At 51.3% G+C, this 17,129-nt stretch overlaps 1 protein-coding gene across 1 annotated transcript in view; it reads left to right on the forward strand.

The window, feature by feature from the left end:
- The window catches only part of GRIK3 (glutamate ionotropic receptor kainate type subunit 3), a 239,098-nt gene that overhangs the window by 192,524 nt on the left and 29,445 nt on the right, over positions 1 to 17,129 (forward strand). Inside the window, exons 10-11 of the mRNA XM_008968480.4 lie at positions 220 to 423; positions 16,323 to 16,546. Coding sequence (XP_008966728.2) covers positions 220 to 423; positions 16,323 to 16,546 — 428 coding nt within the window. The remainder of the gene's footprint in view (positions 1 to 219; positions 424 to 16,322; positions 16,547 to 17,129) is intronic.

A 17,129-nucleotide genomic window follows, 5' to 3' on the forward strand; every position in this document is an offset into this window, starting at 1 on the left:
CTGAGCTCCCGCCCTGTACCAGGTAGCCATTCATGAGGCCCCCAGCTGGCTCTCAGGACATGTGCTTTCCCGCTCCTGACTTCACGGGCCCTTTGTCTAAGCCACTCCAAGGGGTTTATAAAAACATGAGCAGAGGTCCTAGCCCTGACTCTCCAGTGCAAGCCTGCCTCCGCCCTAGCTGCTCAGTCTTCGTCACACCCTGCCCGTCTGTCTCTGCAGGAGGAGCCCTTCGTCATGTTTCGGAAATCAGACAGGACGCTATACGGGAATGACCGGTTCGAGGGCTATTGCATTGACCTGCTAAAGGAGTTGGCCCACATCCTCGGTTTCTCCTATGAGATCCGGCTGGTGGAGGATGGCAAGTACGGGGCACAGGATGACAAGGGCCAGTGGAACGGCATGGTCAAGGAGCTCATCGACCACGTAAGCATGGATGGGAGCACGGGAGGGTTCAGGACCCTGGGGAGACTTGGCCAAGCACTGTCTGCACCACAGGGCTGGGCAGCCTGGCAGAGGAAGGCCCTTGGGACAGGAGTGATGGAGATGACTGCTGCTGCCTTGCTCATACTCCCAACGCCATTCCCCTCCGTACACACACAGATGCACTGGCCTCCATCTGATTCAGAGCCGGCCCCACTGGCATCTTTGATGAACTTGCTCTGGAGGAGGCCTGCGGCTTCTTGGTATCTTCTGCTCCTTTAAAAACCACCAGAGGATGCCCCAGCTATGGGGCAAGGCACCCACATGAGACACTTCACCAAATTCTTGGACACAGAGAGAAACCTGTCACTGCATTGAGTAACTCGGGGTCTAGTGGAAGTCCAGGAAGCTGAGAGCTGGGAAGAAGGGATGAGCAGGGCCTGGCTGGAAGCACCAGGGAGTCAGCCTCTTCCTCTGCCTGGGATCAGGAGAGGACTGAGGACAGCTGGGAGCCCAAGCAGGCAGGTGAGGGGGCAGGGGGTGTACCTGGGCTTCTTGAGACATTGGGAGGAAGAGGGAGAAGCCACAGGCTGGGGACACCACCACAAGGGAGGAATCAGGAGGCCCTGGGCTCGAGTCCCGGTTCTTCCTCATTAGCTTTGTGAACAGGGGCAAGTCACTCAACCTCTCTGAGCAGTTTCTCCATCTGTAAATTGGGCATGTTGACACCCCTTCCTCACGCGATTGTTGTCATAGTGGCACAAGACTGGGCCTAGAGTAAGTTCAGTAAGAGGGTCCCTGGTAAGATGCTGTGAGCAAACACATCATAGCTCTCAGACGCCCAGGCTGTGGCCCAGCAGGTCTGGGTTCAAGCCTCAGTTTTGTTGTGTGACCGGGTAAGTTCATCAATCTCACTAAGGCTCAATTTCTTTATTTCTAAAATAGGAGTAATTGTTGCTGTTGTTAGAGACAGAATCACCCAAGCTGGAGTGCAGTGGTGCCATCACAGCTCACTGCAGCCTCAAACTCCTGGGCTCAAGTGAGCCGCCTGCCTTAGTCTCCTGAGTAGCTGGGACTACAGGCACAAGGCACTGCACCTGGCTAATTTTTTATTTTTATTCTTATTTTTATTTTTATGTTTTTATTTATTTATTTTTTGTGTATGTGGAGAACAGGGTCTCACTTTGTTGTCCAGACTGTTCTCAAACTCCTGGATTCAAGTAATCCTCCTGCCTTGGCCTCCCAAAGTGCTGAGATTACAGGCATGAGCCACCATGCCCTGCCTAAAATAGGAGTAATTAGCAACTACCGTAGCTCCTGTGGTTGTTGGGGGAATTAAATAAGGCACCATTTCCACAGGCTTACCTGGCACACAATAAACATGACCTGCCTTCCAGCTCAGGGCCCTCAACTTGACTGAAGCATTTTCTATCAAGGAGCTGCTGCGGAATTCAAGGACCTGATCCATACTGGACCCCTTAGATTCCTTCTCTCATTTATCCTTATAAAAGCCCAGTGAGGTAGGTACTGTTATTAACACCCATTTTACAGATAGGGAGACTGAGGCAGAGAGAGATGAAGTGGTGGAGCCAGAATTTGGAGCCTCCCTGCCTCGTAGCCCTGTGTTCCAGCTTCTGCAAAGAACCATCCTGACCCCAGGGGCCAGGACAGAGGGAGGTTCATGCAGAGATCTTTGCAACCCACAGAGTACCAGCCAAAGGTTTTTATGACTTCACCTCTCCAGGATGAGAGCAGGCAGCATTGGGGACTTCGGTTAAGCCCCCTTGCCTCGGTCTGAGAGGAGCTGCCTACAGAGACCTTGGAGGTCGCAAGCGGAGAGGGAGGCTGGAGCTCAAGGCATGAAGGCTGGAGCCTGGCCCAGTGGAGTCACTTCCTAGTCCCCAGCAAATTGGGCTCCTGTGGAAGTCTAATAGGAGACTCAAATGGTCAAGAGCATGAACTCGAGCTCGGTTTGATTCAAACCCTTCCACTTGCTAGCTGTGCATTCCTGGACAAGTTTCTTAACCTCTCTGTGCCTCAGTTTCTGCATCTGTAAAAGAGAAATGATATTAATAGGACCTACTTCATAAGATTGTTAGGAGGACTAAGTTAACATAGTGTATTACATGTCATCACCATGTCAGTATTTACTATTATTATTTTTATTTTTATCCTTACAACTATTCCTTGGAGGCTGGGGAGGGGGCTTCAGGAAGTCCCCTTATCTCTCTGAGCTGCACTTTCCTAGCCTGACAGTGAGAATAATAATACCTGCTCCACATTTTTCACAGCTTGTTGTGAGCCTCAGAGGAGACAACTGGTGGGGAAGCAGCTTCTAGATTGTAGAATTCAATATAAACGGAAGGGAGTGGTGTTGTCACCGTTATTAGTAATAACTATAATTATTATGGAAATTAGTCAGCAGGCCCCAGAGGCATCTCCATCTTATCCACTCCCCTGCGTTTATGAGTGGGGCTTGGAGTCTGGGGCTCCGGGTAGGCTCTGAGGCTGTCATTTGCAGAGGCAAGCTGGGCAGGGGAGAAGGAAGATCACGTGGAAGGTGGAGGCTGTGTGCGGAGGTGAGCGGGGCTGGGCCACCCTCACCACTCACAACATCTCCAGTGGCCCCACAGCTTTGAAGAGCTGTTTGCAAGCGAATGTGATCAGAGAAGCCCAGCATCAGCCTGACCTCCCTAAGCTGACCCTCAGCTGGGAAAAGGAGGGAGTGTCGTCCACGGCCTCCGAGTAGCCAGGCGGTGCTTTGGGAAGCCCAGTATTCATCAGGGTTACAGGCCTGATGAGACATGCAGGGGACCTTGTTAAGCCCAATTCCCTACAATTGATGAGCCTATTAATCCTAGCTTGGTGCCATTTTTAATAACATCATAACCATTTATTAGTGTCGTCAGATAATTAGTCTTCTCACTAGCCCATAGAAAGCATGTAAAGGCTTGGCAATATTATTACTTCCTTATTAGGGATCTGAATGTAGGCGTAAAGATGATGAATGCCCACCTTTGTAAGTGTCCGCCCCCCGGGGCCCATTTGGAGGCCCTGGGTGGAGCCTCTGACCAACAGGACTTAAAAAGCCCTTCCCAGATACTCCCTGCTCGCCTCTGTCCCATGCCACATGGTCTTCCAAGGGTTACAGAGGAAGATGGGGTGGCTAGAGGATGCATCGCCTTCTGCTGACACACTCGCCTGCCGCAAGTCACCTTGAACTATAGGGGCAACAATAAACACGATCAGACAGAGCAGTGATTATATCCTCCATCCCCCATCTCTCTTCCAAATTTCCCTCTCTCTATATTTACTGCCTACTTGTCTGTTTCCTCTTTCAAAAATCTTCTACTCACATCTGTGCCTTAAATTATTCCCATGTGTTTTGATGACTCTGGAATCTAACCGAAATGGGTTCAAATTCTGAGTCTAGCACATTTCAGCTGACAGTGGGAAAGTTATTCCATTTCTCTGGCCTCCATTTCCGTGTCTACAAAATGGGGATAATAAAAGAGCCTCCTGCCTGGCATTGGTAGGAAGATTTAATGAGATATGGCACCAAAATGCTTCGCCAAGTTCCCGGTGCTCAGTAAATGCTCACTACACAGAAGCTGTCCCTCTCATCACTGTTCCTTCCAGGGACAGCCTCCCTGTCTAAAGTATGTCCATGATTGAATGCAATGGTCGTGGGAGGGTGGCCCCTCAGCCGTGGTCATCCTGCCAGGCCGCAGTAGTCCAGGACCTAGACCTTACCCCCACTGGATCCAAACAGGGAGCCTCGAGGAGCTGACTCACATTGATCAGACACACAGGGAACTGAGGCACCACCAAGGTGCCACCTTCTTACTTTACTTGGGGCATTGGCCTTTTCTGACACTGGGAGTCCCCATCTGCCATCCAGAGCTTCTGTGTCCTGGCACCAGGTGCCCAGGAGCCCACTTGGGGAGTGCAGAGGCAGAACCCCAAGAGTGGAGAGCCTGGAGCCAAGAGGAGAGCTGCTGCTGGAGAAGGGGGAAAGAGGTAGGCATTGAAGAGTCTCAGGTGCTGAACCGAGGAACTGGACTTTAATCCCGAGGGCTATGGAGAATCTGAACCCACTGAAGTGGAGCCAGGGGGTGACATCGACTTGGCACTTGAGGAAGGTCACTCTGCTGCTGTGCCAAACCTGAGCCAGTATGGAGGCCATCGCTGGGACCCAAGCAGGGCGAGTGCTGCTCTAGGAAAGGAGGGAAGTAGATGCACAGCCAGCAGACAAGCAGGAGAACTGATGAGGCTGGCGATTGGTTGGATGGAGGAGGTAGGGGAAAGCAAGGAGTTGCGGACAGGGCATGGAATTCTACTCTGGACAGTTAAGGAGGTGATGGTGTCCTGCTCACATCAAAAGCCCCCTGGAGAAACTGAGGATTTGGGAAACATAGTGAGGTCCATTTGGGATGTGTTGGGATTGGGGTCCCTGTAGATGGTGGCCCTGTGGCTGGGCACTTGGAGGAAGGAGCAGGGCTGGAGGCTGAGCTCTAGGAGTCATCAGCACATCCTGCAGGGAGCCTGGGAGGTGGAGACGACAGCTGCTCAGGGAGAGCAGAGATGAGGACCTGGGGTGGGACCCTGAATGGCACAGATGAAAGGGTGGAAGCCACAGGATGCCTGGGCTGGCAAAGCTGGAGGGGAAGGAAGAGAATCAGGAGAGCATGGGGTGAAGAAGGCCCAAGGAGGAGAGGCTACTAGAAAGGGGGGAGGGTCAGTGGCTGCAAGGAGGTCAAGGGAGGTGAGGAATGAGCATCCACGAGTTGGCACAAGTGTGACCTCCTGGGGGTACAAGGTCAGCCCCAGCAGGGTCCTTGAGTGCTCCTATTCTCAAATTTCACCCTCGGAGACCCAGAATTCTGTCCTGGCTGCTCTCCCAGCCCCCTGCATCAGAGCAAGAGGGAGGCTAACGGGGATGCATAAAAGCTCTGCAGGCCACGGGAAATTGATTCTTTTCTCTCTAAGTTGTTACATCTCACTGCAGTATGGATGGCTAGATAAGAAGTTTTCCCTGCCTCATAGATGGGGCTGGACCAAGATGAAGTATGGAACACAATGGAGACAAAGAGTCATCACTGGTAGCCTTAGCATATTGTATACTTTCCTAGGGAGAAGTTGCACCACCCACACATCCGCTCTGCTTCCCAGTAACACTGAGTGCAGACCAGGGAGGGTGGCACAGCTAGAAGTGCCAATTTCCTTGTGTGACTCTTCTTACCGACGGGGAGCACTTGATGGGCTAAACTTGGCTGCTGCCCCAACACCTGGCATGGGCTGGACACGCACAGAGCAGCCTTGCTGAATGAGGGACACGTGGGTGAACACACGGACTTGCATGCTTTGCCCAGAGGCATGGTTGTTGTGGGGTCGTGACTAGCTGGCTTCCCAGCCATGGTGTGTGAGAGGAGGGCCTCATGTCAAGGCCATGACCCCATTGCCCACCATGTCCACCATCTTCCAACCAGAAGCAGATCTGAGTTCTGGCCCGCAAGCATGGGTGTCAGGAGGAGCCTCATACCCTTGTTTGTGTGGCCAGGAAATGCTCTGCCCAAGCTACCTCCTTTGGGCTGGGCCAGCACAATTGCAAGTAAAGCATGCTGGGAGCTCCCCTAGGGCAAGTCAGAATCCTGGAGGGGACAGGGCAGTTGAGGGCAGGGGAAACTGCAAAGCTGGACTCTTGTTGGAGCAGCCAGGTTGCCCAGAGCAATGACTGTGGAGCCCTGGGGGAGCTCGGGATGTCTCCAGGGTCTGTCTGGGGAGACCAGGGAAGCAGGTGAGGGGTGCAGGAGGCACTTGGGGCCCCATCGAGAGTCACTGCAGAACTGTCAGCTCCAGAATTCAGTGAGCAGAGACCAACCTGGGGAAAGGCTTGGAAAGAGCCTGGCAGGGGTCCAGGTCCGGACAAACAGGTGTAAGAGAGCAAGAGGGCTTGAGGGATGAAGGGAGTATTGGGGGAAACCGAGGTCAGAAGGAGCAGCTGAAACATGCAAGCTCCCCTGCTGAGGATCATTCCTTCCTTCATCAATTGCATGAACGTTGATTGAGCAATGTCTCAGCCTGGGAGCCTGCAGAGCAGAGCCTGAGGCAGGGGATTATGCCATTACTCAATTAGGGGTTGTGATGCCAGGGAAAGAATGAGGGGAAAGGGCAAGGGATGTGGAGCAGGAAGGAGGAAGGCAACACAAGGATGTGTTATTGAGCTGGTTGCCATAGAGGGTGACTAATGTCTCAGTCTGTGAGTCTGCACCCTGGAAAAACTTTACAAAGTGTGTCTCAGGACCATCTCTTGGGGTAAGCAGAGGAAGGGAAAACAGGTTTATCCACCAGCTCCTGACTCCCATGCATTCTGGGTTTGGCATGGTGGCCATGGGAACCAATTGGGATCTTGCAGCAGCGTCTATGAGAAACCACAGGGCTGGAGGCCAGAGGTGGCCAGTTGGGCAGGCATTGAGATGCTGTCAGATTGGACCTGCATGAGGTTGGCCAGAGCCAGAGGATCTGAAAGGCTGCCTGAGAGGGGTCTGAGCCCAGACCCAACTGATAATGTGCCAGACCCAGAGCAGTGACTAGGGAGTGAGGGTGACCCAGGCAGACATGGTCCTTACCCTCCGGGGGCAAACAATGAATCAGACAAGTGATATTTCATTAAGATTTTGATCAGTACTGCAACGGGAAAGATAGAGGGCTTTGGGAGTATACCCCGAGGAAAAGGCCTCAAGCTTCCCTGAGGAAGTGACTATTAGGCTGCGACCTGAAGAATGAGGAAGAGATGTCCCAGGCAGGTCTAAGACACATGTCTGGGTGGATGGCAGAGGCTGCTGAAGTCTCCACCTGGTCAGGGCCTAGCTGGGGCTGCAGCTGAGTGCGTGGAGTCCCAGAGCACTGGCAGGACTGTGCTAGGGCTAGCCCTGGACAGACAGCACCCTTGTGGACATGCAGGGGGTGGGGACAGGATTCTTTTAGAGATGGCGATAGAGATTGTGATGCATCCTTTGGAGTGCGCCCTGAAGCAGGGAAATTCCACTGAGCCTTCCTAAGAAATAGGCACAGGCTGGTCCCCGTGGGGACTCAGGAACCAGGCAGTTCTCCCAGGCTTGGGAGAGGCACACCCATCCTTTCTCACTGTCAGACATCCATCAGCTCAGGAGGCCTGTGTGCCAACCACAGAGACATGACCCACTGGTTGATACTTACGAATTTTCTAGCACCTGTTCCCCATCTATTTAAATATATGTGGGCTTTTCATGGTGCTGTTTTCCAAGGTTATTGATGGCCACAGTGCCAAGTGTTAAGATTGACAGCTAGCTGGCAGGTCATCCACAGATATTCTCTCTGACTTGTTATCCCCCCACCCCTGCTCCCCTTTCCCTGCCCCCACCAACTGCAGGATGGCACTCCTGAGACAGCGCTTGCTGGGGGATCTCTTTTAAACCTCCAGTGCTCCCAGTGACTGATTTATTCATTTCTGCAATAAATCTATCAAGTCAGGCCCCATGCTAGCAGCCGTGGACACAGCAGTGAACAAAACAGGCAGGATCCCTTCCCTGATCCTCAAGATCCTACATTCTAGTGGAAGAAATGGGCAATTATGTATGAACACAGGAATAGATATAAATATTCAATGAGAGCAAGTGTTCTGGGCAAGGAATGTGGCTGGGTGGAAGAGCTTCCCTGGTTCCCAGACTGGGGCCTGGGCTGACAGGTCCTGTAGATCAGAGAGCAGTGGGGAGTCACTGTGACCCATCCCAGGAAACTTTGGGGGAAGATCGTGGGGACTCGAGAGGTCAGGGCTAGCCATGCCCTGTTGCCTTCACCAGCAGCAGTCAGGGGAAGCCAGGAAGGGCATCTGGTTATGCAACAGAAACTGGTGATGAGGGTTGGGTGAAGGAGGACATGGATTTGGGAAGCTGTCCCCCAACCCCAGTTATGGCCGTGGCACTATGAACTCTGGTTTCCCAGCCTCCAGGTGGGTTGGCAGGTGTGATGGGAAGATCTGTTATCAAAGACACACTACCATTGCCCCCGCTGTGTCTCATCTTCCTCCCAACTAGGAGCTAGACCTTGGTTCTGGCCTGCATGTGTTGGCCCCAACCTCTGTCTGCAATGCCAGGGATGGTTCCGCCCAATCCCACTGCCCCAGCCTGGAACAGGGCTCTTTGGAGCTGGACATGCTGGGAGCTCACCTGCGGGCAGGGGAAAGAGATGGACTCCAAAGGTGGAGCCCAGCCCTCCCCCAACCAGCCAGGTTGCCCAGGGCAGTGACTGGAGAGCTCTGTGGAGCTGAGGATTCACCAGGACCTCTCTGAGGTGGGAATGAGGGCAGGTGAGGGCTATCGGTGCTAGGGTCCACTGACAGGTCAGAAGGAAGAGGGGTAGCAACGTTCAGGTGGGTTCATCCGGGGCCAGGGCACAAGCAGCAGGCTCTAAACTCTGGAGAGAGGCAGGCAGGGGACAGGATCAGGTGAACTGGCAAGAGTTAGTGCAGGAGACCTGACGCCAGAGCTCAGCCCATTAGGCTGGGGTAAGGAGTAAGCAGGACTCTTGGGGGTATTTTGATGCTCATTCTTCCAGCAAAATTTGATTGAGCCCTTACATTGTGCCAGGCTTTGCGTTAATCCCTACAGACACATCAGTGAGTGAAACAAGCTCATTCCCCACGCTCCTGGGCTGTATATCCTGGCAGAGGAGCTGGGCGTCCCACAGTGACTTACAAATAAAAATTCCTTAGTGATAAAGACACAGAGGAGCAGTGCGGGGGTTATGGGAGTGTGTAACCAGGACCTAGCCTGAGGGCAAGGGGAGCCCACTGCCTTCAGCTCCGTTGGGCTGTGCTAGGTCAGGCCCTGCCCTGTCTGGGCTAATACAACTGTCAGGGTATGAGGTGTGGGGAGAGAACTTGACTGAAGGGACACAGAGTCCACGGTGCCTCAACCTGGGGACCCCTATGGGGTCTATGAAGCAGGGAAGACCTGCCCATCCTTCCCAAAGGACAGAGGCATAGGGATGGAGCTTGCTGGGCCTCAGAAATTGGGCTGTCCTCTCAGGCCCAGGAAGGGTACACACATCTTTCCTCACTGTTAGGCAGTGAGGCTGCTGTCAGCTCAGGAAGCTGGTGAATGAATCACAGGTACTAGTAGTTGACCCATCGGTTGACACTTATGAATGGGCTAGCACCTGTTTCCCCTCTGTTCAAATTTGTGGACCGTTCAGGGTGTTGGTTTGTCAGGTTCATGTCCAAGGCCCTTCAGGAACACAGGGTTTTCTTAAGCTTGGAGGCTGTGGCTCAGCAGCAGACACCGTCTGTGACTTGCTTTATCCTCTTGTAAACGGCCATGTCCTCTGTCAGCTGACCCAGAGGACACGCTCGCTGGGTGCCTCGTCTAAACCAGCAACATCCTACTCATTCATTCCCAGAGTCTCTATGAAAGGCCTACTATGTGCCAGACACTGTGCCAGCCATGGGGCACACAACAGTGAAAAGGTGACAGGCTCCGGCCTCACTCTCCTGAGCTCATGGTCTGAGGGGGTGGAAACACCCAGAGAATCGGCCAATGCCTCTAAAATCACAACTGTGATCAGTGCTGGGAGCGACAAGTGCCTGGTGCGATGAGAGCAGTCGCCAGGGAGTTCTGATTTCCTCTGAGGCTTGTGTCTGTGGAAGTGATGATTGGGCTGAGATCTGAAGCAGAAGTCGGCATTCACTAGACAAAGAGTTTGGGGAGGAAGAGGTTCCAGGTGGAGACCAGTTCATGTGCAGCATTCGGAGGTAAGAGGAGGGGCTGGATGAACATGGATCGGAGGGGCTGCAGGAAGCCTGGGAGGAAGAGAGATGGGGAGGACAGTGTAAGAAATGTTGGAGAGCCTTTCAATGCGGCAGCCACCAGCCACACGGGGTTATTTAATTTTAAGCTTTAATTAATTAAAATTCAATTAAAGTATAAATTCAGTTCCTCAGTCTTACAAGACACATTTCAAATGCTTGACAGCCACGTGTGGCCCACAGTTGCCATATTGGGCAGTGCAAACAGAGAACCTTTTCATCGTTGCAGGAAGCTCTGTTGGACAGCACTGGACTAGATCACGCATGACTGTAAGCAACCCTAGTAAGAATTTTTTATCCTAAGGGTATTAGGAAGTCCTGACCTACTTTAATTAGCACCATGGATAGGGATAGATTCAAAGTGGTGATTCCCACCACTTTGGGGAAAGAGCAGAAGGTGAATTCCGTGATGCCACATACCAAAGATGTGGGCAGGATGCCAGCAGAGTCCCCCGGGAATAGTCCCGTATGCATGGCAGGAGTGAGGCTGGTTTACTTAGGCAGCTGTGGAAGCAGCAGAGGGACCTGGAGGTGGCAAGGGTGTACCAGCAGCTTTCTGCAGCTGCAGGGCTCCCAAGCCAGGCAACGTGAAGTATATGCCGGGAAGCCCCATGGTCAGGGGCCAGAGTCAAGTTCACGTCTCTGGGAATGCAACACTGGGCTCAGGACAAGGCAGGGTGGGTCCAGCCATGATGCTTGCTCTTCAGAGTGAGACAGGTGCTGGGGTGGGGACAGCAGCAGGCTGTGGAAGAAGCCCCATGCGTCCTGCACAGGGTCTAAGTGGCAGGAGTGTTAGTTCCCTAGAGCTGCCACACCAAATGGCCATGAACTGCCAGTGCTGGAGGTCAGAAATGAGAAATGAAGGTGTCAGCAGGGCTGGTTCCTTTTGGAGGCTCTGAAGGAGAACCTGTTCCATGCTTCTCTCCAGTCTTCTGGTGTGGCCGGCAGTCCCTGGTGCTTCTGGCTTGTATCTGCTATTCCGGTCTCTGCCTCCAGCATCACATGGCCTTCTCTGTGTGTATCTGTGCATCCTCTTTTCCTCTTTTTTTTTTTTTTTTTTTTTTTTGAGACAGAATCTCGCTCTGTCACCCAGGCTGGAGTGCAGTGATGTGATCTCGGCTCACTGCAATCCCTGCCTCCTAGGTTCAAGCAATTCTGCCTGCCTCAGCCTCCCAAGTAGGTGGGATTACAGGTGCATGCCACCATGCCCAGCTAAATTTTGTATTTTTAGTAGAGATGGGGTTTCACCATGTTGGCCAGGCTGGTCTCGAACTCCTGCCTTCAGGCAATCCACCCACCTTGGCCTCCCAAAGTGCTAGGATTACAGGCATGAGCCCCTGCGCCCGGTCTCCTCTTTTCCTCTTCTTATACGGACACCAGTCGTTGGATTTGGGGCCCACCCTCATTCAGTATAACTTCATTTTAACTCGATTTCATCTGCAAAAACCTTATTTCCAAATAAGATCATACTCATAGGTACCAGGGGTTAGGATTTGCACATAATTGGGGGTGGGGGGGCATAATTCAATCCACTACATGTGGCTTGCATGGTAGAGTGGTAAAATGTTGGGCTTTGAGATCACAATGAACTGGGTCCAAGTACTGGCTCAGCCACTTACCAGTTTAAACAAGCCTCCTAGCCTGATTAAGCCACTTGTCCCCATCTGGAATATGACGAGGATGTTGACCACCTGGCGGGGATACTGGGAAGATGGCATAGGCATAGGCAGCATACGCAATACACTGAGTCATGCTTGGCTTGTCTGATGGGGATCCCAACTAAGAGGTGGAGAACGGAGATGAGGAAGCTGGTGGGAACTATACTTGGGAATCCAAGCAGGCAGCTTCCAGCAGGGACACCAGACACAGGCAGCAAGCTGGGAGTCAGAGGCCAGATCTCAGACCTTTGGGAGGACCCCTGTCCTAAGAGAAGGCTGATCAGAGACAAGTTGTTAGAGCTGAGGCCACAGTCCCAACCCCATTCCTGGTAGGAAGATGTCCAGGTTTTAGTCTGGAGTACAAGGCAGGATTCAACCAGCAACCAGGGCATCTGGAGACTGAGGAACAAAGGATGGAGCTATAGCAGGTTAAATTGTTCTTACCTTCAGTTTGGGGAGCTGGGGGTGTGGTAGAATGGGTGGGGGCCTGGTGACCTCATGCAAGGATAGAGGACACTGGGAGGAGGAGAAGCCAGGAGGGTCCCAACAGATTCTTGGTAAGTGGAAAGCTGCTTATGGGGATGAAGTAATGTCCTGGGAAGACCATCCTGCCTGGTCCAGAGGTTTAGAAATAGTACAGAAAGGTCCTTGGTGAGGCAGGAGGGCTGACAAAACACTCGTTAGACCAATGAAAGTGTTGCACAAGTCAAGGGTTTGATGTCATTCAAGGACATGATTACTATAAATATTATAGCAAAGACCAAGGAGCTTCTCTCCGAGCCTCAGTTTCCTTCTGTTAAAAAAAAACAATAAACAATAAAAACCATGGGGTTGGAATAGATGTATTCCTCGAATAGACTTGAAGTTCTCTCATCCAGCTCTGACAGCCTATGATTTTATGAATCATCCTCAAAGAAAACTTGCACAAGTGGGAAGAGCCTGCCAAGATTGGGCCTTTCATTCTGAGTAATGAACCGAAACAGCAAAGGCTTGACATCTGTTCCCATCTTTCAAGGGAAGTTGGACAAAATAATGCCTTTTTCAGGGAAATCGTAACTAACGGTGAAATGTAGTATTTTCTGCCTTAACCAGAAACGCAGTGGAGAACTCCAGCCTTCCTGAAGACCAAGGGAGAACACAGATCCAAACTCCCAGTGAAGGTCATATTGGCCAGTTGTCTTGCCACCGTAGGTATAGAATGCTGCGGATGCCTTGGTCTCCTGACCCCATTAAAACCAAAGAGCAGGAAGAATGGCAGGGAGGTTTCAAAGGCTCTGAGAGGATCTGGGGGAAGGGCTGGCCAGAAGGCCAATCACCTGTGGCCATGTGATTAGCTTTCTCACCAGCCCTTGGAATAATCATTGGCTACAAACAGCTCAGCCCCCCAGCCATAACTCTCTTATCCAACTTGCCATCAAAAATTAAAGGAAGATTCATCACCGCCATTGACTTTGAGGTTCTTCCCAAGAATCCACTCCATTTCCAGAGACCAGTTCCAAAGGCATTTTGAGCAATGATAATGACTTTGGAGTAAGAACAGAACCTCCCAAAGCAATATAGAGTAAAGCGTCACTTAACAACAGGAATACATTCTGAGAAATGTCATTAGGCATTTTCATCGTAGTTGGAACATCATAGGCTATACTTCCACACACCTAGATGATAGTGCCTACTACACACTTCAGCTATATGGTATGGCCTATTTGCTCCTAGGTACAAACCTGTACAGCATGCTACTCTACTGAATACTGTAGGCATTTGTGTATGCAAAGTTATCTAAACATAGAAAAGGTGCACAGCAAAAATAGTACTATAATCTTATGGGACCACTATTGAATACGCAGTCCACTGTTGACCAAGAGAGTTAGGCAGCACATGACTGGACTTTGAAGGGACAGGACTTGGGGACGCCAAGTTCTGGAATCAAAGACCTTCTACATCTCTCTCACGTCAACATTACAGAGAATCCTAGAACTTGAGGACTGAAAGGAACCTTTCAGGGTATCTCACTCAGGCTCCCACCCCACCAAGGGATCCTATCTACAGCCCCAGCAGGGGCTCACTCAACTGGAAGCTGCATGACACCAGGGACTCGGTCTCTTGCTCACCACTCTACACCCTCCCTGATAGTTTTGTTTTTTTTTTTTTCTGCTTTCTTTTGTATGTACCCTGAACTGAAAGGACTCTGGGAGCTGGGGTGGCGGCAGCTTGCCCCGTTCCTCCTTCTGCCTTCAGCCAGGCAAATTCCAACTCACACATTCAGACATTTACAAAAGAAAGACCATTTATAATAGGCTCCTCCTCCCTATCTTTCCCAGGTTCTGAAGGTCATCAAATCCTTGGACTCCAAGTGTCAGTGATGGGGTGTGGGGGTTGCCTTTAGAAGGAGAAACATTGGGTGGGCAGTGTCAAAGTTGTATTTCCCAGCTGCTCCCAGCCAGGAGCACCTGCAGAGCTGTCCAGAAGCTGTGATTCCATCCATACTAGCGCTTCCTTCCTTGACATCTGATTTTGACTGGATTGCTAGTTCCTGTTCTAAGATGAGTGAAGTCAGAGCTAGTGTTAGCAGGTACCCTTTAGTAAATAGTTTGATTAATGCCCATCTCCCCTACTAGACTGTAAGCTCCATGAGGGCAGAAGTCATGTCTGTTTGGGTCCGCTCTGTATCCCTGGTGTCTGTTGGAGTTCATGACACAATGAGTGGATGAATGGAGTTGGACCAAGTTAATGGATGGACACCTGGAGGCATTGCCTTGGAAAGGGGTTTCAGAGGGAGGTCCCCCCTTGCCAGAAAGGTCTTTAACGCTGGTTGTTAGGCCCCAGCCTCCCTTTCTGTCCTCTCCTACTTGAGGAAGGGAAGTGATAACTTAGTTCACATTCTGAGATGTAAATATCCACAGAAGCCCCAGGGGCAGCCTCTCAGAGGGGAAGGTTATTAATTAACAAATATTCCAGAGGCTGAGATGGGGCTTGGGGATGGAGAAAAGAAGCAGAGACTCCGCCCCAGCTCCAGCCACACTCAGAAATTCACAGGCAAATAAGCAGATCAGACACAAGGTCGCATGGAGCACAGACCGCCATTCAAGCAGAGCAGAGCTGGCTTCATGGAAGTTTAGAGATGGAGGCTGCGAGGGAGGGTTTCTGGAAGAGGCAAGATGTGCAGAGGAAGGCAGACAGTGGTGGGAATGAGACTATAAGAAGAGGACATCCTAAACAGTGTGGAATGTGCAGAACATGGGGCTGAAGGAGGGACTGTAGTAAGCAGGAAGTGGTTTCATTGGGGCCTCATGGGGGAGGATGCCAGTGGGGTCCTGGAAAGATGGGATGGGAATGAGGGAATCTAGATTTTTAATCAGGAAAATCTCAGACCAAAAAATTGAACTTTAATTTTTCCGCTTATTAAAATTGTGATGGGCTAAAATTTATTAACACAGCATTCCTAGAATTACCCCACCCCCTTCTTTTCCACTCCGCACCACCTCCTATTAATAAAGGCCCTGGATTTGCTTCTTTTGTTTCTTTTCTTTTTTTTTTTTTTTTTTTTTTTTTTTGAAACAAGATCTCACTCTGTTGCCTAGGCTGGAGTGCAGTGGCACGATCACGGCTCACTGCAGCCTCTACCTCCCAGCCTCAAGAGATAGAGATCCTCCCACCTCAGCCTCCCAAGTAGCTGGGACTACAGGCACGTGCCACTGTACCCAGCTAACTTTTTAATTTTTTGTAGAGATGGAGTCTCACTATGTTATGTAGGCTATTCTCAAACCCCTGGGCTCAAACTATCCTCCTGCCTCAGCCTCCAAAGTGCTGGGATTGCAGGCATGAGCCACAACGCCCAGCCTGCCTGTCTAGTTTCTCCAAAGGAGGGTATTATCTTTGCCCAACTTGCATTTGGAGGGCTTTTAGGATATATAGAAAATCCAGAATGTGGTGAAGCAGTCAAGAAGTGGATGGGAGAGGAAAGCAGAATTAAATAAGCATTGTGGTGCATTCTGTGTCCTCTTTGTGGTTTTGAAAGACACAAATAAAAAGCACGAGCTATTTTTGAATGTTCATAGGTTACTGAACTGCATTTATTTGACAAAGCACCATTTTGAGAAGGGAGCACATGGGTTACAGCTTTAATAGAGTTCCATTCTCTGCATGTTTATTCCACCACCCTCTTCTTCAAGACCATGAGCTCTCTTAGAGAGCAGAGGTTAAATTGAATTCATCATTGTCTCCCCAGCACCCTGAGTTGGCCCTGAAGGAGGGGTAGTAAATGTGGAAACAGAAGAGCGGTTAGTGACCTGGGGCTGGGACAACTGACTTCACCCTCATCTGTCCTCCAGCAATGGTGTTCTGTCTCCCGCTATTCTGAGACTTTGCTCATAGTCTGTCTTTCTCTCTCTGTCTGGTTGCAGAAGGCAGATCTGGCCGTGGCCCCCCTGACCATCACCCATGTTCGAGAGAAGGCCATCGACTTCTCCAAGCCCTTCATGACACTTGGTGTGAGCATCCTGTATCGAAAGCCCAATGGCACCAACCCCAGCGTCTTCTCCTTCCTCAATCCCCTGTCCCCAGACATCTGGATGTATGTGCTCCTCGCCTACCTGGGGGTCAGCTGTGTCCTCTTCGTCATCGCCAGGTAAGGCAATGCCTTGGCCAGACGTCAGGCCCAAGGTTGAAGGTCTAGGGGTTAGGCAGGTCCTCATCTCCTCAGCCCCTGGCACAGAAAGCCCAAGGCTCAGGCCACTGCTGTACCCACTCCTCTTCCACTCCCTATGGCTCAGATTCCTTTGTATCCCTCAAGGAACATTCCATGCCTTGGCCCTCCCCACCCCCATGCTTGAATCACCTGGTCCTCACCCTCGTCTGTGTCTATAACTCTGAGATGAAGCAGTTGCACCTCAGGTCCCATTAGCAGGCTCGAAGAGGTCAAGTGGTTGCCCAAAGTGGCACCACATGAGCTAGGCACCTGGTGCAGCAGACTCAGGACATTGGGTGGCCCAGTGGATGGCTTAGAACTTGGAAAACAGGGTGTGTCTATCCAAGCCACAACAGCAGGGGGAACAGTGCCCAGTAAACTCCCACCCATCCCCACATGCAGAAACACCGCACACATACACACATCCCTGTCTGGGCTCCCTGCTAGCAACATGCTTGCACATTTGGTTGTTCACATAAAGTAGACATAGCGCACCCTTGCTGGTGGGTGGTAGGAGGAGGTC

This window comes from Pan paniscus, chromosome 1, assembly GCF_029289425.2.
Source record: "Pan paniscus chromosome 1, NHGRI_mPanPan1-v2.0_pri, whole genome shotgun sequence".
Classification (NCBI taxonomy): Eukaryota; Metazoa; Chordata; class Mammalia; order Primates; family Hominidae; genus Pan; species Pan paniscus.